This window comes from Rousettus aegyptiacus, unplaced genomic scaffold (assembly GCF_014176215.1).
Source record: "Rousettus aegyptiacus isolate mRouAeg1 unplaced genomic scaffold, mRouAeg1.p scaffold_m13_p_5, whole genome shotgun sequence".
NCBI classification, from domain to species: domain Eukaryota; kingdom Metazoa; phylum Chordata; class Mammalia; order Chiroptera; family Pteropodidae; genus Rousettus; species Rousettus aegyptiacus.
Genome location: NW_023416308.1, coordinates 9,746,565 through 9,768,675, shown reverse-complemented (window position 1 = coordinate 9,768,675; position 22,111 = coordinate 9,746,565). Strand labels below are relative to the sequence as shown.

At 51.3% G+C, this 22,111-nt stretch overlaps 1 protein-coding gene across 3 annotated transcripts in view; it reads left to right on the top strand.

The window, feature by feature from the left end:
* Nucleotides 1-22,111, top strand: part of KSR2 (kinase suppressor of ras 2) — a 336,358-nt gene that overhangs the window by 174,260 nt on the left and 139,987 nt on the right. For all 3 annotated transcript variants that reach the window (XM_016149513.2, XM_016149511.2, XM_016149512.2), the window contains exon 5: nucleotides 10,119-10,303. In XM_016149513.2, coding sequence (XP_016004999.1) covers nucleotides 10,119-10,303 — 185 coding nt within the window. The remainder of the gene's footprint in view (nucleotides 1-10,118; nucleotides 10,304-22,111) is intronic.

Genomic DNA, 22,111 nt, shown 5'->3' with positions numbered 1-22,111 from the left:
GATTGACCATATTATTCCATGTCTGCATCTCTGTTTTCTAGAGTTTTTTTTTTTTAGTTTAATAAAATAAAGAGGAAAAAGTCAAGCAAAAAAATACTCTATGCCATTTTAAAATTGTTTTATTATTATAAAAGAATACTCCTGTAACTAGGTCCCAAAAGTAACTAAGTATCTAACTCCCAAAATCCACAGGCCCCTCATCTGCTTGCCAGCTGCTTCTTGTGTATCCTTCCAGAAAATATTTATACACCTGTGAGTGTATCTACCTGAGACTGGGTACCTATATGACGAGCCAGTTTAGGAGAAATCTGATGTCCGCCACATTGGATTGGCCAGCAAGTCCTGGGAGGACTGTGTTCCAGATGCCATGCTCTCTCCCCATCCATTGCCCAGACCTGGGCTGAAGTCACCACCAACTTTCGTCTGGGTGACCCCAGTAGCCTCCTCCCCTGATCCCCTAATTCCATTCTTGCCTCCACCATAGTCAGCTTTCTATCCACTGGGCAGAGTGGTCTTTTAAGAACAGAATCAGGTTTCATCATTTTCCTTCTTCAGACCTTCCAGCATGTTCCCATTGCTGTTGGAGTCAAACCCGCACCCCTCACAGTGGCCAGAACGGATCCTCACTGACTGTGCGTTCACCTGTCCTGGCCTCTGCCCCAGCATTGACCTCGCCTCACTGCCGGGGCCTCTCCTCCTCCAGATCTTTGCAAGTCTGGCTTTTTCTCAACATTCGGATCTCAGCCTAAATGCCATGTCCCCAGAGAGGCCTGACCGCCCACTCACTAGCACATCACTCGATTGTAATTCTCCATGTATCTCTTATTATTGACCGGTATTTCCTGATTGCTTCATCCGTTTGCCTGCATCCCCCACCAGGTCACCAGCCCAGCGAGCATGGCCCGCTCTGTGGCTAGAGTCCAGTCACCTCATCATCCTAGTGATACTCATTGGATTAAAGTTTTGAATTAATATAAGCTTTTAAAGACACAAATGGGATCATACCGTGTACATCGTTTTCGCCTCTTCCTTCTGTCACCTAATAGTAAGTGTTGGTATTCTCTCCATCCCGATCGTTTTAAACACCTACATAATTCCTTTAAATGGAATTGCCATAATTTAATTGACCAGCCCCCCTATGATGAATGTTTTGACTGTTTTCAGTCTTTTGCAAAGCAAAGTTGATTTTATTATTGAGAGAGGGAGGGTGGGAAAAAAAGCTAGATTTGCAAAGATCTGGAGAGAGAGAGAGAGAGAGAGAGAGAGAGAGAGAGAGAGAGAGAGAGAGAGAGAGAGAGAGAGATGGGATGGAGCAGGACAGCGCATCGCCTTACCCTGCAATGCCAGGATCAGGGTTTGTGTGGCGCAGTGACGTCCAAAAAAGTTTCAGCAGCGATGGAAATACCTTCTTATCTGCTATGTCCAATCTGGTAACCACTAGCCACAGGTGACTTGTGGGCATTTAAATTATGGCCGTTGCGACTGATGGGCAGAATTACACATCGTATCCTCCTTAATTTAAATGTCAGTAGCCACATGTAGCTATGGCTTACTGTGTAGAACAGCATAGACTTAGGCAAAGGACTTGAAAGTTAACCACTGAAGGGTATTGCCAATGCCCAGCTCTGAACAATCTAGGCCACTGTCGGTGGTAAGGCCTCTCTGCGGACGTGGGCTGTGGGAGGGAAGGGAATAGGAAGGCAGAGTGTTCATTATTTAGACACAAAAGGTCAAGAGAGAAGCTGTCACTTGAGGGAAAATAAATCCCGAGCAGACTCTGATTCTTTTCAGGGTTGTTTCTTGATTAACGTCTGAGGACAGGGAGTTGAGAACAGGCATTGGCAAGCCTTTTCGGTAAAGGGCAAGATAGTAAATATTTTTGCCTTCTTGGGTCGTGACTGTGTGTTGCAACTGACTCAGCTGTTGTCGAGCAAATGCCATAGATAATGTGTAAATGACTGGGCACGGCCGTGTTCCAATAAAACTTTATTTACAAGAAGAGGCTGAGGACTAGATTTGGCCCAGGGTTGGCCCATAGTTTGTCAATCGCTGGACTAGAAAAATCTGTCTGGAGCTGCCCAGTTCAAACTGGTAGGTGACCTCTCAGAGAACAAAGGGAGAACAATGCCTGAGCCATAACCCAGGGTTTCTTAAACTCTGCACGCCCAGATGGGGTAGGAGACAGCGTGGACGACCTACTTCCAGGGAATGACAATTTCTGGTGGGGTCACACCTGAGTTTGAGATTCCCATTATACCTCGGTGAGACGCCCACAACCATACAGCAGATGTGAAGTAAACTCCTGCTTGTGGCCACGTCTCTGCCGGTGCAGAATTGATGCGCAGTGGGGGCTGCCGATACCCGAGGCCGTGCGTCCTGCTTCTGTGCCTCTCAGTGCCTAGCACCGTGCACTGCACTTCGAGCGTGCTCGGTTGGCACGCGCTGAGTTTGCACCCGAGGGCCACGTCACCTCTCTGAGCTCTGGGCTCTCCATCTATAAAGCGGGTCTAACCCATGTTGGGTCGGAGCTTTTAGTAGGTACCATCAAATGGTTCTCAAAAGTGGTCGGACCAGTTTACGATCTCATAGAATTTTATGAACGTTTTCCAGAAATTCTCCTTGCTCTCTATCCTCATCAACAGTTGGCTCCTGATGGGACCTATACTCGAATCTACTTAACGCGTGTTCAACCAATATCTCCTCCTCTTTTTTTCCTCTTTCCCCCTCCTTCTTCCTCTTTTCCTTTCTTCTTCTTTTCTGTATTCCACCCCCCCTTCTTCTTAGCATATCTTGCACAAAGCTGTATACCAGCAAGAATCGCCGTGAAATTATGGCACCGACGTGCAAGTTTATTTTTCAGGTTTTAGCTATTAAATTACGAAAAGGTCATTCATGTCTCCTGTAAAAGCATCGTGCGCGCCTCCAGACTTGGAGGAGTGGAGCTCGTGCTGTGATCTCATGTGCGCGTATGCCATTTGGCCAGGGCATCTGGGCCCCTTTCTTGCCTGGGCCCTGGGTGATTAACGCCATGCTTGGGGTGTGCTCAAGCCGGAAACGAGAGTCGTCGCCTGTGCCGAGGAGCAGGGTGGCTTCTTACTAAATGTCCTCCCAGTGTCGGACTTACCAGGCCCTCGTTTTTCCAGACCTTCCCCCCTCCCTGGCATCTGAGCAGCTGAGTCAAGGACTCGAAACGACCCTTAGCCTCCCTTTTCACTCGAGAATTGGTGCTATTCCTTGATTTTGAAGACAGTCTTTCCTGGAGGCCTCCTTTTAGTACCCGATCTGGTAATCAGATCGGCCACCTGCGAAGGACTTCAGTGACCCTGTGGAGGACCAGCAGGCATTTTTTTTTTTTTCCTGTTTTGGGAAATGGTTACCGGATCAGCACGTTGCAGCACAGGGTGGTGTACAAGAGTGTGTGCTCACGGCTGCCCTCCGACCACGCCTGTGAGAAGCTTATCTGTTCCCAGGCTTGTCATTTCCTCCCAGTTGGCTCGGCCAGATGCTCCAGACGCCGTTAATGAGACGCTGAGGGATTTGGCCGGGTGAAGGCTCTTGAGTTCAATGGGACACAACCCCACATTCAAGGAAGCTGAGGGTAAAAAGGCCACGTGAGCCGGTGGCCCAGCAGACTTTTGGGACAAGACGTGGCGCAAAGACCGGACACCAGTTTGGGACGTCCCTCCGTGTTGTCCTTCATGATGAGGGCTCTGAGAGACTGGCAAATGCGTGTTGATTAAGAGCCTTCCAAGTACGCCCCCCTCAAGACCTAGGCAGAGGCTGGCGAAAGAAATAAGGTGTGTCTCTGCCCTCACGGAGCACACAGATGAGAATTAACTGAGAGAGTCCTGCTATACAAGCCCTCTTCACTCCCAGATTGTAACTGGGCCCCACCGCTGTAGAATGCCCCCGAGATTGGACTGCGCTGGTTTGTTCTTGTTTGAGTTGGGGCACGTGAGAGTCTGCCGACCTGGCTTCTGGTCTTGGCTCTACCACTGTGGGGTGCTTGCTTCGTGTTAGGTGCTGGGGGTTGCAAGCCCTTTGCGTGTGTATGGGAGGCACAGGCCACGGGCGAGACAGACATTCATTTGGTAACCACATAAGTAAATGCAGAATTCTAGTGTGTGTGGGGGGGGGGGGGGGTGGGGGGGCCCATGAGGAAAAGCAGATGGCGCTGGGAGCACGTGTCACCTGAAGACCTGACTGGTCTGAGGGTCGAGGCTGCATCTCTGAGGAAACAATTCCTCAAGGAGGAGTGAGTCTCCACTGACAGAGAGGTTGGGGAATAGCGTTCTAGGTAGCGGGGTCGACATGTGCAAAGGCCCTGAGGTAGATGAGAACGTGGCGTGGTCCGGAACCAGAAGGATGATCAGAGTGGCTAGTGTCAGAGGGTAACAGGGTGATGGTGGTACCAAGAGCAGCTGGGGCGTGGGCATTGAGGATCCCATGTAGCTTTTATATGCCACTGAGAGGCAGAACAATAGGAAAGCTTCGGAAGTTTTAAGCAGGGGAATGACACGATACAATGTGCACTTTTAGAACCCTGACTCTGGCTGCTGGGTGGAGAATACATCGCAAAGAATCGGAATGGGATGGAATTATTCAGCCATAAACAGGAATGACATTTTGAGACATGCTACAACATGGGTGAACCTCAAAAATGTTAACGCTGCGTGAAAGAAGCCAGGTGGTTAAATGGTTAATTTTATAGTCTATGAATTTCCCCTCAATATAAACAAAAGCAAAAAAAAAAAAAAAAAACCAAGCGAGATCAGGAGTCTGAATGAGAAGCAGTAGCAGCAGCAGCCCGGGGGAGGGAGGAGGGTGGCTCGGACTGACATGGTAGGTAGTATGGGAGATGGAATGTCAGGAACTGATTTAAAGAAGAAGTGCTTTTCTAAAAGGTCTCAGGATCCTTTTAGTTCAGATATTCTATTATGCAAATTAGGCGTCAGGAAGGTCGGAAGGACTCCCCTAGATTCCAACTCTGGCATAGTCCTTTGCTGTGTACCTGGCAAAATAAATACATTTTCCTAAAGCACAGATTCTGGCCCCAGAGCCAAATGCCTTTTTTTTTTCTAACTTGCACGTGCAGCTTCAGCTCAGCCTGGCTCTGGGACCGCCGTTGGCACCGCCTGCCATGTCAGGGACCCTGACTTGCCCGCCCACCCGGGAGGCAGCCCCAGACTCTCACAGACGCAAAGGAGGGAGCTGCCTTTGCCCATGTTCCAGCTTTCACCAGAATCTCCCCATTTCCAGAGAAGACATTTATGTAATAGATGTCTAATATCCTGTGAAGATCACGGAGAGGATGTTCTTTTTAATTACATCTGCAGGACATACTGCAAAATAGTTACTAAATCTCGGTACACAGTCACAGTCATCAGACTCGGTCATGTGCGTCTGTTTTTCTCTCTGAGCGTCCCTGGGTAATGAGGGTACATGAGAAAGGTGAGTCTCACGTCTTGTCTGCGAAGGCTTCCTTGGTGGATGGGAAGCAATACAGGATTTCCTTCTACCTGCTCTGATCAAATAGCCATTCGTTTCCCCACTTCCTCTTCCTCTTGTCCTTCTTCCTCCCTTCCGTCTGTTCATCCCTCCCTTTATCCTTCCTTCTTTCCTTCCTTCCTTCCTCTCATCCTCCTCCGTTTCTTTTACCCTTCTGTCCTCCCCTTCTCTTTTCATTAATTCCATTTTCCCTCCCATTTCTTCATCCTCTCATTCTCCTCTCTCTTTTTCCATTCTATCTACGATTCCATTTATTTAATCCTTTCATTTTCACTCTTTTATTCCGTTCATCCATCCGTCCTCCCATCCACCCCCTTTCCCATTCATCCAGCTTTTTATCCATCCATCTGCTCAGCTAACATTTATTTATATATACTCCTTCTCTACTCCACCTGTGGCCATAGGTTGGTACGGCGCCCAGCTCTCATGGAGTTCCTGTTGAACTTGTGCCGGGTTAGACCCGGTTCTCTTCGTGTGAGGATCTGGCCTCGTCACTTGGCCGCCCAGTGTCTCAAGGTTCCCCTCCATGGTTTGGAGATGCCAGTGGTGTCCCTTGCTAGATGACAGAGAGTTTGACCTCATCCTCTGCATTTGCCAGAGATGGGAGGTTGAGAGAGTTGGTGGATGTCTCAGGTGAAAAACACAGCTTGGCTTCAATTTTTGGCTTCTTGAAGTTTTTTTTTTTTTTTTCCATGCCAGACAAGGTACCCAATTCAACCTGGTCATAGCAACGTTAGTAACAGGTAACCTGAACCCTCATTCCGGTCTGGGTCCTGCGCTAAGCACTTGATCTCATAGAATTGCCACGATTATGCTTTGTAGGCAGATGCCATTATTCTCCTTAACGTCCAGGAGAGGAAACTGAGGCACGAAGAAGGAGGATCACTTTCCTGAAGTCGCAGTCAGGACCTGAGCCCTGGTTTCCCTGACCCCAAGGCCTACAACTCAAGTTTAACTCCTAAGTCACACTGTCTGAGCGTAGATGCCTCTTCGAACATCCGCCACTAGACACTCACGTGGGATGAAGCTCCACGGGCTCCTTGCTTCCCTCTTTTCTCCAACCGTGGGCAGGGAGAGCCAGCCAGCAGGTGCTGCTGTAACAGGCCCCCGGGGAGGTGAGAAGCAGGGTTGCCAGCCCAGGCACCGAGAGGGGCGAACTCGACAGGCACACTTGAATCCCATACAGCTAGCGGGTGAGCAGCAGACCTCCTGGGGCAGGGAGGCTTTTAGGCAGCTTGCGTGGGAGGCCTCCAGTTTTAAATTAACATACAACTTCCTGGGCTCGCCATCCTGAACTATGAAAATTTGCAGGGAGGGTTTGTGTTGGCCACAAGAGGGCACTCAGCTCCTGGCCAGGTCTGAGCGGGGCGTTGGGGGTGGCGGAGAGCCGTGAGGTTAGTTCTGGATGAAGTTTTAAACCAAACTCTCTGAAACTGATCATCCAGGATCCTTGGGAAGGGGAGAATTGTTTCAAAACCAGCTTGAGAGATTCGTGCTATTTAGCTGGTACTGAGCTGGGGGCCGAGAGAGCCAACAGTGAAAACCAGAGTTTCCGGGCCTCACAGAGCCCACAGTTGAGTGTGGGAGACAGAGTATTAGGATACAATGTGATAAGTGCCAGAGTCCTAATCCAGAATGGTCACTGAATAAGTATTTAATGAGCACCTACTGTGTGTCGGGCTCTGTGCTAATTGCCAAGGATAGGAAAATGAACAATACAGACTCATTGTCCTCAATGGCCCGCAGCCCATTTGGGAGACGGAAATGGAAACGAAGTTGGAAAACTAAGAAACTACAGCCACAGAGATATATCCAGAATATTTTAGGGAAAAAAAAAATCGAAGAGGAACAATCAACCCAGGCCAGGAGGGAAGGGGAAATATCAGGGAAGGCTTCCTGGAGGAGAGGACGCCAGAGCTGAGTCATGAAAGACAGATGGGGATTAATAAGGCAAAGAAAGGGAGGGTATTCCAGGTGGTGGGGACAGCATGAGCCAAGGGTTTGGGGTGAGAAATGGCACAGGCTGCGTGGCTGGGGCTCAGTGCGAGGGCAAGGAAGAGGGCCGCGGGGCCAGGTCGAGGCGGGGCGTGAGTCCTGCGTGCCACGCTACGGGGTTCGGGTCTCACCCAGCACGTGACGGGGGCCGCGGGTGCCGACAGAGCGAGGGGAGGGACACGATCAGTGGGCTCTGTGGGGGAGGAAGAGCACATCCCCGACGCGGCGACCTTTGAACTGGGCTGTGGAGTATGTGTAGGAGTTCACCAGGCAGCGAGGTCGAGACATTCTGTAAGGGGCCGTTTTGCTATTCCGTGGGAGTCAGGCCTTGGGGGCTCTCCAGGTTCCTTGCGCCTCCTGCTTCCTCTGTGACAACATTTTTCTCAGTATCTGCGAGTGAGATGGCTCAGCCCTAGAGAGAGAAGGGCCTGTGGCACGTAGCCATTTCAGCGCCTCTGGCCCGAACGTGTCTGAAATCGAGCTCCACGGGACAGCCAGTGTCAGAGTGCATGGCGGTCTGCGCACAGGATCGACCTGGAGAATCCGGTCACACCCATTCCTTATCTTCTGGTCATACACATTGCTTACTTTCTCGACGCATCAGCGTTCTTGTCAATGGAGAGAAGAGAACAACCCCCCCCCCCTTCAGATCACTGTGATGCTTAAATGAGATGACCCGTGAAAAGCTCGATGTAGCCCTCCGGGGCATGGGCAGCACTCAGATCAGAGTAGCATTGATAGCAACTGCTGTTATTACGATTTTGATGAAGCCTCCTGTTTGGTAAAGTGAAAATTAAAAACAAAAGAAAACAGTGTCCCTGTTCTATGTGTACCGTTTCAGGAACGCGTTCCCTTCGTTCCAGATCAAAGCTTTATCAGCAGCAGGCTGGAAGCCTTCAGCCTTCGGTATCTCCTCCTCGCCCCTTTCTCAGTGTGAAGGACCCTGTAGGAAGCGGACGAACTTCATCTTCTCATTATCTGGTTGCAAGGAAGATGTCCAGGAGAGAAAGAAAGTGCTAATCTAAAGAGAATCTTGAAATCCCCTGGCATCGTTATTTCGGCTTTGACCTAGGGATCATGGCTAAGCCTCTCACCTTTTTACCCTGGATGCTCCATGCTGTAGGCAAAGGGCTTATCCCAGGGGGCAGGACCGAGCCTGTGTACGGGGTGGAGATGGAGCATCACCCTTCTCTCTCCTCTTGAGTGGATTCACAGCTGACCGTGGACCACAGGCTGTGAGCTGAGGGCGGGCACACTTTTACCCTCCTCCCTTTTTTCCATGTAGAGATCATTCAACAAACATTTCATCATTCGGCAGAGTCACTTTGCTAGGTGCAGGGTGTACCAAAAAAATGCCATTTAATCTCTTGGGTCTTGAAGAGTCCCTAGAATGACCAGAATTTTTGGAAGCTTCTACTATGTATAGCTTCAGATTCTTTCTTCTAAAGGAACTATCAGACAGATAGTCCCCTTATATAATAATATTAAGGATAATCTTTAATGTTTATACTTAGTATTAAGTAACTTACAGGGATTATTTCATCTAAAGCTGTCCACAACCCTATGAAGAAGGGCTCTTATGGATAAGGGAGCGGAGGTACACAGAAATTTAACTTACTCACCCAAGGGCGGCGAAGCCAGTATTTGAATCTGGAGAGTCTGGCCCCAGAATCGTGTCATTGAACACCAGATTGCGAGACCCACTCACCACCCCCCACCGAGTGACACTGTTATGGGGTATAAAGGTGAAGTAGGGGCGAAAGGTGGGGGACACCCAGAGCCCCTTTGCAGCATAACCCTCCTACATCCCTGCAGCTGCCCCTGAGATGCCCGGTGAGATCCAGCCTCTGTTTTGGGGGGGCACCCTTCCTCCTGCATCCCTAAGAAAGGCACCCTCAGGGGCTTCTGGTAGAGTCTGGAGAGAGAACCAGACAGGTGTGTGGGTGGGCTATGCAGAGGGTCTCGGTGCCAGAAGTCCTGAATAAACGGGTGCTGGGGTCCTGCCTAAGACTTAGTCTCTCTCCTTGCATCTCTTGGAGTCATCAGGTTTAACTTCTGCAGAAATGGGTTTATTGTTTGTATATGGATGGGAGGCTGTGAATATGGAGAAGAAAAACAAGTAGGGGTCGGATGCCGCCCTGATACAGATCCCTGGGCTCACTGAGGTCTACCTAGATTTGCCGTCTTCTTCCAACAGCCAACGGGCAAAGTGCAGTTGGCCACAGGGTTTTGGGGTCCTGGGATCTCAAGATGTGCAGGCAGACACCAGCTTAGAGCCTGGAGCTGAACTCGACCCTGGCCCTCTAGAGCTTCTCTAAGGACCCAGGTGAAAAATAAATAATTGTTCATCTATTTGTTTGTGTCCCATGGTAGAATGGGCTTTTCCAAGGGTAAGGATAAACCCTCTTGGCCGAGCCCCTTTCGCACTGCGTATCAGCGCCAGAAAGCTTATGGCCTCCTTCCAAAACTTCTCTGTGTGGGGTCTCGGGAGTATCAGGGAAGGCTTCCTGGAGGAAGAACACCTCAGCTTATGCTCAGGAGACTGGGGCCCCGTGCTCTCATTTCCCGTGCGTGCGGATACATTTCCCTCTCCTCTTTTTCCGTCTCCCTTTCAGAGCCAAGAAGAAGAGCAAACCCCTGAACCTCAAGATCCTCAGCAGCGTGGGCAGCTGCGAGAACATCCCTTCGCAGCAACGTTCCCCGCTCCTGTGCGAGCGTTCCCTGCGCTCCTTCTTTGTGGGACACGGGCCTTTCCTGCCGTCCACCCCTCCCGTCCACACCGAGGCCAACTTCTCCGCAAGTAAGTCAGTCGCCCGGCCCCGCGGCACGCCGCCCGCCGCGCCGGGCACACGCCCCCGTTTCATTTTCCTTTGGTGAGAATGCTCGTGAAATGTCCTCCAAAGCGGGGCTGAATTGGTGCTCTGGGGGGCGACTGGCCGTGGTCATTGGCCCCCACGCTTTTTGCCCGCGGGTGTATGTAGGGGTGACAGAGGGAAGCAGGCAGGCAGGGTGGTAAAGGAAAGAAAACAGCGACGTTTTCTCTCTTCTGCTTCTCGGCTGCCTGGTCACAGGTTTTTTTTTTTTTTTTTTCTTTTTTCCTCTGCTGTGGCTCAGGCGTCTGTGATTACATTTTGTAATTCTTTCTCCACCCCACGCAGGTCAACACACGTAACCTTTACATCTCAAAGATGTATTCGAGTTCAAACTGGGCTGAGCACGGCCTGGGGTGGTTTACATTCTGCTCCCGCGAATTCTGCTGCAGACAAAGCGGTTATTGCTCTGAGTGCAAATGGAACTTTCTGGTAATCAAGGGCTGAGGTCTTACAAGGCATTTAATCTTCTCTGCCCAGAGGCCCATTTTGCTGAACAGGCATAGACGTGGTCAGAGCGGGGAGCCCCTGAAGAAGGCCCAGCCAGCCCTCCAGCCGAGGGTAAGAGTTGCTATTGACTGGGAACTCAGGCGGCAAGGGGTGGCTAGAGTGTGGAAGAAACAACCCCAGGCCCTTAGTACAGCCCCAGGGGGTCCCTCTTGTGTTGCTCTTCTGAGCAGTGACATTAGTGTTTACCGAGCACCAGTACTTGCTAATCGCCTACACAGGGTCTCATTCGATTCTCAGAATGACCCATGGTCCAGGTCGATTATCCCCATTGTATAGATGAGGAAATTGAAGCTTATCGGTGTCGAGGAACTTGCCCCAAATCTCTCAGCTATCAGTAGTTGAACTAGGATTTGAATCTGGTTCTTTCTTTCTAACTTCGGGGTGTGTGGGCTTAGTCAACACGTGTGATTGGGTAACCCAGACCCCTCAAATATGCAGCCGGGTGCCTCGCTCTAAATATGGGGTTCTATTCTTTCCCTTTACGTAGGGTTTTTGCACTTTGTTTTTTAGGGAGGCCGTGGCCCCTTTAAGAAATCTATTAATTCTCTCCCAGGAGAATTGCACATGTACTAAACTTCAGGCTTATGTGTGTCCAGCGTCAAGGTCGTTGGGTTCGGAAGCTGTGCCTCAGTCCAGCTGGACAGTCGACCTCGGGCGGAACAGCGAACTGCATTTGCAGCCCACAAATGTAGATGTATGCACTGCAGGGACCAGCGGAGGGCCTGGAACCAGAAGAGACCCCTGGGGACAGTTAGGAGAAGTGCCAGAGCCTGGCTTATTTTAGCGCCCAGGGGGTGCAGGCCCTGAATCGAGCAAATCAAAATAGCACTCACGACCGGCATGCCCGGCTCCCAGTCCCAGCTCTGCTACTGCCGGGCAGTGTGCCTGGCCTCGAGCAAGTTAAGAGCCTCTTCGAGCCTCAGTCCCCTCGTCTGTGCAATGGGGATCACAGTAGATTCATCTCATAGATGGTGGTGAGGGTTAGATAAGCTCGCGTAGGTCACGTTGTCTGCACTGTGCCTGGCACTCAGTACGTGCTTGATAAAGGGTAGCTATTGTTGTGGTCTCTATTTACACCTTTTCCCTAATAGCATTTATGTCCTCTGGCTCCATGATTAATTTGGGGGGCTGTGGCTAAATGCCTTTCAGTTGGCCAGCCCCCCCCCGCCACACACACACACACACACACACACACACACACTTCCCCATGACCCTGAGGATGCTTGGAATTTACCTTGGCATGCTGCCGGGCAGCCATCTGCCTCTGGCCATCTCCATGCTATGAACAAGTAGCAGCGTGGCCACCTCTGAGGGTTTGGCCACAGCTCTGCACTTCAGTTTTGCCCAGAGTAGAAACATCTGTAGCTTGCTAAAAACAAAAACAAAAACAAACCAAACCAAAAGCAAAACCCAAAGACTTGCATTTTATACCCCTGGTCCTTCCAAAAAGTGTTGTGAAAATTCACCAAGGGCCCAGGCTGTCACGCCCGCCCTGGTCTGCGTCTGAGAGGAGTGACTTCTCCATCTGCCTGTGGGTGGGAGTAAAGTCCTTAATTAAAATCAGCTTTTGGCGCTAAGCGACCTTAGGAGCACAGTGGCCTCTTTGGACAGTCGTGGCTTTTGAATGTAAAGACGTCACCCTTTGACCTCCCGGAAAGGAAAGAGATAACATTGGAGTCTCACTGGGAGAAGGGGTGTGTACCCCAAAGAGTAGCTGGGACCCCATGGACAAACCCCATTTCTGTTGGTCCTCGATGGAGGCGGCCTGGGGGCACAGGCTCCCGACTGGGAATCGGGGAGCTCTGGTGGTGTCTCGGTGCTGCCACCAATGGCCCGTGTGACCTTTGTCCCTGCCCTGTCACAGTTAAGGCTCACCACAGTCGCGGAAGCAGGCATTATTGTTCCCATTATACAGACAAGGAAACCGAGGCTCAGAAGGTGAACGGTGCTGCCCATGCTGTAGGTTTTGAACCCGGAGCTGACTCTAGCCTGCATTCCGTCTCTTCAGTGCAGCAAATTCCTTTCTCCATCCGAGTCCCAGGTTCCCCGGCTGCAGAGTAAGAGGCTCCGTGACGGCCCATTTCAGAGCTCGGAGACTCTGCGATTCTAGGACTTACCCACTGAGCTTTTCCTAGGCACACCTTTCGACCCACTTAGAATGCTGGTTGCGGGGACCCTGGGCGGGGCTGCCGGGAGAACACAGGTGCCAGGTGCTGGTTCCCCCTCGCTGGCTCCCCATTCTCTCGCCACTCTGAGTTTCAGAGGAGAACCTTCTGTGCCACCCTTCCTCCCGCTGACCCAGCCAAGGGGGCCCCGGAGACTGTGTCCCTGCCAGGCTGAGCCCGTCGGCCTGTTTGTCACTGTCGGCTCTGGCTGTGGCTTCGCAGTGAAGAGAGGTGATACACCACCTTGTTACCATAATGCCCGGAGACAGCATTGGGCCGATCTGACCTTAGAATAGCTGAGCCTCAGACCCTCAGGGTGCCCGGCTGCCTCCGATGGGCTGGGAGAAGGACTTCACATCCTTGGGGCTTTCTCGACTTCTCTAGTGTGGGCGTGATGAGCAGGGGAGGGAGAGGATGGCCGGAGTCCTAGCCACCGGTCTCCATGGAAGAATCTGTCTCCTAGGTTAGCCATGGACAAAACACAAGATACCAGATTCTGCTGCTTAACGTGGAGGGCGCTCACTCAGGAGTGGATCTGCCTCCAGGAGGAGGAGAGGACAGTGGACTTAGCATGTTTATTCCATGTTTATTCCGTGTTGCGTTTGGGCACGCCACGCTCCCCTGGTGCTGTCTGATTGGATGCCGTCCACCGATGGACCACTTTTGGTCCAACAAGCTGTGCGCTCGTGGGTCCTTGTAGGTTTATCTGTGATCCCAGCTGACTTAGGTCAGGCACCTCTGTGATCCCTGTAAAGAGGCTTTTTCAGAATGGGGAAAAAAAAAAAAAAAACGCTGCCTTGCTGGAAGGTAATTATTCGTTACCAGCTGATGGAAGTGATTTTGGGTTTATAGCAACTAAGTGGTTGCTGACATGTCATTGAGCAAGTCACCAAACCCCCGAGTCAGTTTCTACCCTGCAAGGATGTAGCGAGGACGAAACGAGGAAGGCAGGCAACTTCCCTGGCACAGGGCCGGCGCTTAGAATACTGAGCCTCGACAGAGGGTGGCTGTGGGAGCTGTCGCCGTAGGTGACGTGATGGAATGGCTTGTAACAGTGATGAAAATGGTCAGAATAGCAACTGATTTTAATTCTGTGTTGACGGTGTTCCAAGCATTGCCAGTTCGGGCAAAGCAATTACATTATCTCACTTACGCTTCGCAGTCCTCCATACGGTGGGTACTGCGATTGCCCCCATTTTACAGATGGAGAAGCCGGGGCCGAGAGGGTTTAAGTAACTGGCCCCAGGTCACACAGTCAGGAAGGAGGTGGGGTTTGTCCTCATACGAATCCACCATCCTACAGTCTTGCAGAATGAAATCGCAATCTTGTCTTCACTGAATTTTGCTTGCTCATCACGTAGGGGCCTTAACTTGTTCGCGTTGTCTCCCTGGCACCCTTGAGAGATTGTGTTGTGGGGGACAGACAGGCTCACTCCAAGGCTGCCTCGTGTTCACCAGCGTGCTGTGCTCACTCCGAGAGCAGCACCCACGCCAGCTCACCCGTCATTAGGCCACAGGACCGCAGTGTTGGTATTCAGGGCATCCATTGTCCGAGGTGCTGGCCGTCGCTTTAGGGGCCGGGCAGCTGCAGACATCAGCCGTAAGAACTGAGTCGTGGACAGCTTCCCGTCTGCGCCTCATTCATCCTGGACATCTCTGGTGCGAGATGAGAAATGACTGGGCACTTTCGCCACCTGCGGTCTTGCGGGCATTTCTTCACGAGCTTGCCCGCGCGGGTTGAACATGTCAGGGCAGCAGCGACCAAGGGGAACAAGTGACTGATGATTCCTACACTTCCCCATTTGGTCCTAATGACACCAGCTGGGGTTTCGTATGAGGTCCCTGTCTCAGGAAACACTGTCCTTCACGAGGCGTCTTGAAAGACGGCGTGCCCTCACCTGGCTCCACCTCACCCTGCTCTCGCCTCATCTCTTCTCCGAGCAACTCCTGTTCTTTGTCCTGGGGCGCAGGTGACAGGTAGTTGACCCTCGGTCGAGGGCCTGGCCTCGTGTGCCCGACGCCGAGTCGGAAGTCTGGTTTGCGGAAGGAGGCGGCGGCGGCGAGTAGCAATAAAGACTGATGACCCCAGACTCTGTACTCCCAAGAAACCAGCCACTGGAAGGGTTTGAAAGAGACTCAGGATGGGGGCGATTACATAATGGGGGTTTAATGAGGCTTGAAGCCAAGGTTCATTACCCACCTCGGAGGAGGGGGAGGAAGGGCGCGTGTCTTGACAGAAGTTTGCTGCCTGAACCGCGCATCCCCGTCTCGGCATTAGGGGGGATTTTAAGAAGTTTGGGTCTGACCTAACTCGGTGGGGGCGATTCCATATATACCATGGGAGTAACCCGAAGAACTCGTCTTCTCAAGAATGAGGCAGAAATGCTGCTCCCCGCCCTCCCTCCAACCCCCCTCCCCCCAACAGATGCAGAAAGCACCTGCGTCGCCTGGTGTCTGTGCTGTATTTTAGAAACGCGGGTCCCAAGCTGGTCCCGAACACATACTGACTGTGTGCTACTTGCCAGGCAGACGCTGATCTAGGTGCTCCGTAGGCATCCAACCATGCCTACCTGGAAGCAAATAAAATGATACAGAAGTGTTTATATCGAAAGACATGGGTCCCTTGCAGCATCCCTCTCCCGGTCGTCCTTTTAAACAACTCTTCCTGGGTCTTGTTCTTTCGATGGTCACGCCCATGGTTTAAACTAGATCGCACCTAGGTTTCTCAAAATGTGTCCCAGACCGGCAGCGTTACCATCCCCTGAAAGCTCGCTGGAAATGCAAACTCTTGCTTTCCTCCTCCCAGACCTGCTGAATCAGAAGCTCGGGGGAGGGGTCCAGCTGTCCGAGTTTTCACCAGCCCTCCAGAAGATTCTGCAGGCTAAGAACCACTCTGTTGGTTACACGATAGTTTTTATTTTTTAGATTTTTACTTCGATTTAATTTCAGACTTACAAAAAAGTTGCAAGAGCAATACAAAGGACTCCTGGACCCCCTTTCCTCAGATTAATCAGTTTTTAATCTGCCACCCCCACCCCATTTTCTGTCTCTCTTATCTTTACGAACCATTTGAGACTAGGGTGCGTACCATCTTACATAACCAGACAGAGGGACCAGATTCGGTAAACTTGACGTTGAATTCAGACTTTTATCTAACCGTATTCCAATTTCAGCAATCGACCCAATAATCTCCTTTTTCTTCTTCTTCTTTTTTTTTTTTTTGACATACCACCCAACGCAGGATCACCTTTCCATTTAGCAGCTGGGTCAAGCTCAAACATTCCCGTAGCCTTTGCTGTTTGTGACTTGGTCATCTTTTGACGGGGAGAGACCAGCTGCTTTAGTGAACCTCCCTCAGTTTGGATTCGTGCGATGTTTCCTTGTGGTTAGACTCCGGCTGTGCATTCTTGGGCGGGACTTCTACTTAAGTGGTGTTGTGTCCTCCTTGGTACCTCCCTTCTTTGAGGAACCCGGGTTGCCAGATCTTTGAATTTTTCATAAGAAGTCAGAGACCGTGACTTTTATGAGAAATCGCCCAGTTTAACAGTGGTGGCACCCAATGAAAAAATCTTTTAATGTCGCATGACGCAGTACTAAATAACCCCCACAGGTTTGTCCGTCGGTTGTATTTGAACGTGAGGCTTCCGGTTTTAACCTCTGCTCTGGAATCAGAGAGGTCAGAACCGGCAGGGGCCTCAGAAATGATCGAGTCCACCCCCTCATTTTGCAGATGGGAAAACTGAGGTCAGAGAGTAGAAGGGACTTGCTCGGAGTAACAGAGCTGGGCTTTGAAGCCAGGACCCCCGATGTCCAGCTAATGGCTCTCTCCATGACGCTATGATGGTTGCAAAACCATAGTCTTTGCTGCTGCTCAGAGTGCTCCAGAGGAAGGAAGCAATGCCTTTGTTTAACAGGTGACGCGTTTTGTGTGTCTGGAAGGCTATGGATGTGTGTGTGTGTGCGCGTGCGTGTGTGTGTGTGTGGTGCACGCACGTGGGTGTGTGTGTACAACGCGAGGCCGCTTCCCGGGTTTTTATCATCAGCTCGCCTCTGGTCTGCCTGCATGTTTTGCTATTCCTGCTTTACACAGTTTGGGCTCAGCAGGCAATAGATAACCTTAGACCTTTTGTTAGGATCGCTCCCACCAGGAAGTGTAGCAACGAAAATTGGTTGGTAAGTGGCTGGCGTCAGGAGCCGGGGGCGGAGGGGAGGGGTGGGGGAGGCATTCGTCTCCTTTGGAGCGAGCCCTTCTCCTCCGTCAGGTACACACAGTCGGCGTGGGCAGCCCCATTCCCTGTCATCAGGTCCTGAGTCTGATTGTGCCTTGGTCCCACGGACACTCCTTAGGGCGGAATTCTCCGATTTAAGCTGATTTCATAGCAACGGGAAAAGAAATAGCAAGTAACCCAGCTACAGAACTATACAGCGTAGACCGGGCATTCATACTCCTTACCCGCGCTCCTGAGTCCACATTCCGCAGATGAGGAAACTGATAGTCCACGAGGAGAAAGCCACGCTTAGAGGCTGCACAGTGCACCAGTGCCAAGAACAGAAAACACGGCACCGTTAGATCACAGGTTGCACATGCTCTCTGCCTGTAACCGGCCTGCCCTAATTTCCTTGAGACAGTGGCTTGGGGCTTAGTGGATTGTTCCAGTCAGATTTACTCCCCCCCACAGCAACATAACTGGGTCTTCTCCAGTGGCCCCATCTTGCATATCTACCCAGTTGGGCAAGTCTATATTTTATTTAAGTGTGACCTTTGGCCCTTCCTCACCATGATACCCCATCTCTTAAGTCTTGTTGAGTTAACCTTTTAAGTCAGAGGTCAGCAAACTTTTTCTGTACAGATAGTAAATATTTTCAGTTAAGATGGTCTCCATCACAACTATTCAACTCTGCCTTTGTAGCACAAAGCAGCCATAGACAATAACAAAACGAGTAAGTGTGGCTGGATTCCAATAAAGTTTTATTTACAAAAACTGGCCAGGGGCCAGATTTGACTAACAGGATGAAAATTTCAACCTCTCTTCTTCCACTTTTTTCCATCTCCTTCTCCATCACCACCACCCTGGTCCAAACTATGAAATAGTCTCCAAATGGATCTTTCCATATCCATTTTGACCCCAAAGCCAATCAATCAAAGTGATCTCCAAGTGAGAATCTGGCCCCCAAACCTAGAATAAAATTCTACCATGATTACCTATTGTTCACAGGTGTGACAACCCAGATCCTTAACATGGCCTTCGAGGTCCCGGGCGGCCTGGCCCCTGCCCCCTCTCTAGTCTCGTCTTGCTCGTGACTGTATCCACGGTGCTTTGTGTGGAGCTAACACACGTAGGTGTTTCGGAATGGACGATGACATTTTTTGAGCATTCCCTCTGTGGCCGGCACTGTGAGCCTTCGGCCACTTGGGATCTAGAGGACGAAGGAGAAAGGGTTCCGCTCGTTGCCGTCCTGAGCTGTGGAGCTGGCTGGTTTTGGCATCGCCGAGGCAGGAGCTGAAGTGGCTGGGCTTTGATGGGATCTGTGGGATTTTGTGGATGATTCTCCTGCCCTAACTGACCAGAGAAGCAAGCATCCAAGCAAAACCGCCCTAAACTATTTCATTGATTGGAAAGTCAGCAGGTTTTTATCACTGCATGGTGGTCCTGACATATAGCTTGAGACTCCTCATGGTTACGAGCAGCAGATAATCAAACGTGAACTTTTTTTTTTTTTTTTCCTGAGTGGTGACTTATGGGCACATGTAACTGAAAAGTCCAGGGCTTATGTGGGCTTCAGGCATGGCTGGGTGTAGGTGCTCAGTTTCTATCAGGACTCTGTCTCTCTATATCACTCAGCTCTACTTTTCTCCAGGATGGCTTCACCTTTGGGCTTTACGTGGTGGCAAGATGACCCCAGAAGCCCCAACCCCTTCCCTGTTCTGAAGGTCCATAGTGGGAAGTGAGATTATTTAGGTCTGAGATTGGCTGATTCCACCCAGGTGGCCATGTGCTTGCTTCTGAACCAATCGGTAGGGGCAGGGAAATGGGATGGACACTTACCAGCTTGGGCTGTGATCTGTACCGTTGGGCTTGGAAATTGAGGATTTTGTCTCACGGTGCCCCATGCTGCTCAGATCGAGGCCTCTGTTCAAGCAATTCCCCGCTCCGCTGAAAGTCAGGGCCTCTCCAGGCAGGAGTGGGGGCGAGGGCCCTTGGCGCCCGTATCCGCCTCCCCGTGTTTCTCCTCCCCTCCCTGTTTCCCTTGCTCCGACCCTGTCATATCTGTCCCAGTGTCTGTCTGTCCGTCCGTTTGTCTGTGCCTCTGGATTAGCCAGTCTCTTTTTCTGTTCGTTTTCCCCTGGAACAGTGTCGCCCACCTCTTTTCTCCCTCCATGTCACCTTCCTGCTCAGCCCGCTTCCCCCTCTCCTCTCAGGGTCCCTTTCTCTCTCCCCTCCCCCTCCTTACCCATCATCTTCCAGCCTCCCGTGCCCTTCCGGCTGCTCTGTGCTGTGTTCTTTGATAGAGATGATCTGGAGATGGTGGGCGGAGGGAGGACTCATCCCCTCTGCCCTGAAACCGGAGCACCTGTCTTTTGGGAGAAAGGCCTAGGATTTGGTGCTAAGTGCTGAGGAGAGGGAGGGAGGGAGGCAGGTGGCGGAGGTGTCCGGGCAGGGGCAGGGGCCGGTGTGCCTCTTCCGGGTGAACCCCACTGCTGATCCCATCGTGACAGACCTGCGGTCTTAGGTCCTTAGGTGTTCCCCGGCGTGGGCCCAGCCTGCCTCCAGCCAGCGGCGTTATTTTCTGTTTTTCCAAGCCTTCCCGGCAGCCTTGGGCCTCGGCGTTCTCTGGGAACCCCCGGAGCCTCTGTGAGCGGCACCAGCACATCAGCGGCTCCCCCCGGGAGGCCACTAACCCCCTTCGGGACACGTCAGGACCCTATGGGAATGGGGAGCAGTGTGATGTAGTAGAATGCCCAGGGACTGTCCCAACGCCTGGCCCCAAGCATCAGGCACACCTCAGGCCACCACCACACCTCTCTACAAAACGGGCTAATGATGTCGTCTCCCTGACCTCACAGATGCACGTGAGGAGCAAACGGGCCAGTGAGACGTGTGAGCTATCATGGGCTGTAAACCACCATGTGAACATTCAAGCCAGGGGTCAGCTTCTTTTTTCTCTGAAGGACCAGAGAGCAAGTATTTTCAGTTTTGCAGGCCCACAGTCTCTGACACAACAACTCAACCCTTTCGAAGTAGCCTGAACGCAGTCTTATGCCATCAAACGGGCAGGGCTGCGTTCCAATAAAGCTTTATTTACAGAAACAAGCAGTGGGCCGGATTTGGCCCAGACTTCGAGCGAAACAAGACTTGGTCTCAGATCCCAGCTGTGCCCCCTACAGGCTGTGAGGCCGTGGGTAAGTGAGCTCTCTGAGCCTCCGTTTCTCATCTGCAAAGTTAGAAGAAGTCTCGGGACTCCCTCATAGGGTGGTTGCAAGGTTAAATCAGAGAACGCATGTCAACTTCTAGCACAGTGTCGGGCACATGGTGAAGACCTAATCATTGGGGGTACAGGAAGAACCCCAGCAGTGTGGTTTTCCGTGAGGCTTCTCTGTCACTTCACAGTTGGTCATCACGAGAAGCCAAGGGCCCGTCTCCTCTGTCAGGGGCTAACCTGCCCACAGCGCAGTTCATCCACACCGAGGTGACTCTTCTATCACGACCCCTTCCAAGCAGTCTGCGATCCTGTGTCCAGGATAATGGATGGGGAGGGAGACTATGAAATCGAGCTTTGCTCCAAGGGACAATGTGGCCTTTGCATATGTGTAAACTTAGCAGATGTATGGTGTGGGGGATCCAGTGGTCTAGAGAGAGGAGGAGGTCCTTACGTACCCACTTTCTCTTCCTTTGAGAAATTCCACAGAACCCAGACAGAGGGGTGGGGTTATTGGTAAAAGAGGGGTGTCTGACTTGGAGACCTCTAAGATTGCATTCGTCAGGGCTTTTTCTGAAACAAGTAACAGGGATCCACCACACACTGGCTTCAGCGAATAAAAGGGAACTTGCTGCCTCGTGTACTGAAAAAAAAAAAAATCTAGGTATAAACAAGGGCTTCAGGAATAGCTGGATCCAGGAGTTCACTGTCATCAGGACATGCTCTTTTTCTCTCTCTCCACCTCATAGTCCTGATTTCCCTCTTGGGGCTTTCATTCTTAGTTAGGCTCCCCTTTTATGGTGGTTACTCTAAACTTCCATTTTAACGGGTCTAAGCGCATCAGAAAAACGTCCTAGGATGAGCTAGTATTGGGTCCGATGGGGCACTCTCATGTCTATCCTGAGCCAGTCACTCTAGTCAGAAGTAATACATGCGGCCTGCATCACGGGCTCACTCCTAAAGCTGTGGGATGGCGTCAAGTCCACCGACCAGCCTGGTTATGGTCAAGGGGAAAGGATCTCCAACAGCCAGGGTGATGTAACTCCCAGCACAAGGATGCTGAGCGGGCAAGGGCAGCAACTGCCCCCTCTGAAAATGCACTGGCCTTCGGGTTTGGCACCTGTGATTCCTGTGCTCACTCATTTTCTCCTCACGGAGAAGCTAGGAAGAAGTAGGAATGATTATGACTTCTGAAGAAGAATGTGAACCAATTTGCTAAGTATTCCCCTCGCCGCTGACCTGAGAGTCCCACTTTCGGAAACTGTCAGGAATCTCTTTTTTTTCCCCCTTCACTATCAGCTTTCAGCTGACCCTGCAGCAAGAAGGAACAGCTTTTAGCCTGGTGGTTCTCAGCCTTGGTCGTACATTCAAATCACCCAGGTGTGTGTGTGTGGGGGGGGGGGGTGGCTTTTAAAAATTCTCATTCCCAGGCTGCACCCTAGTCCAATGACATCAGAGTCCTCGGAGGGTGGGGCCCAGGTGCCAGTACTTTTTAAAGCTGTCTGGGTGATGGTAGTGCGCAGCCCCGGTCAAGAACCGCTGACCCAGCTGGAGTCATCAGTGTATGCAGAAGCCGTCCTAGGTAAAGCTAAGCCCTTATAGGATTTTCTGAACTCCTGTGACTTCAGGGTAGGTGCTGTGAAC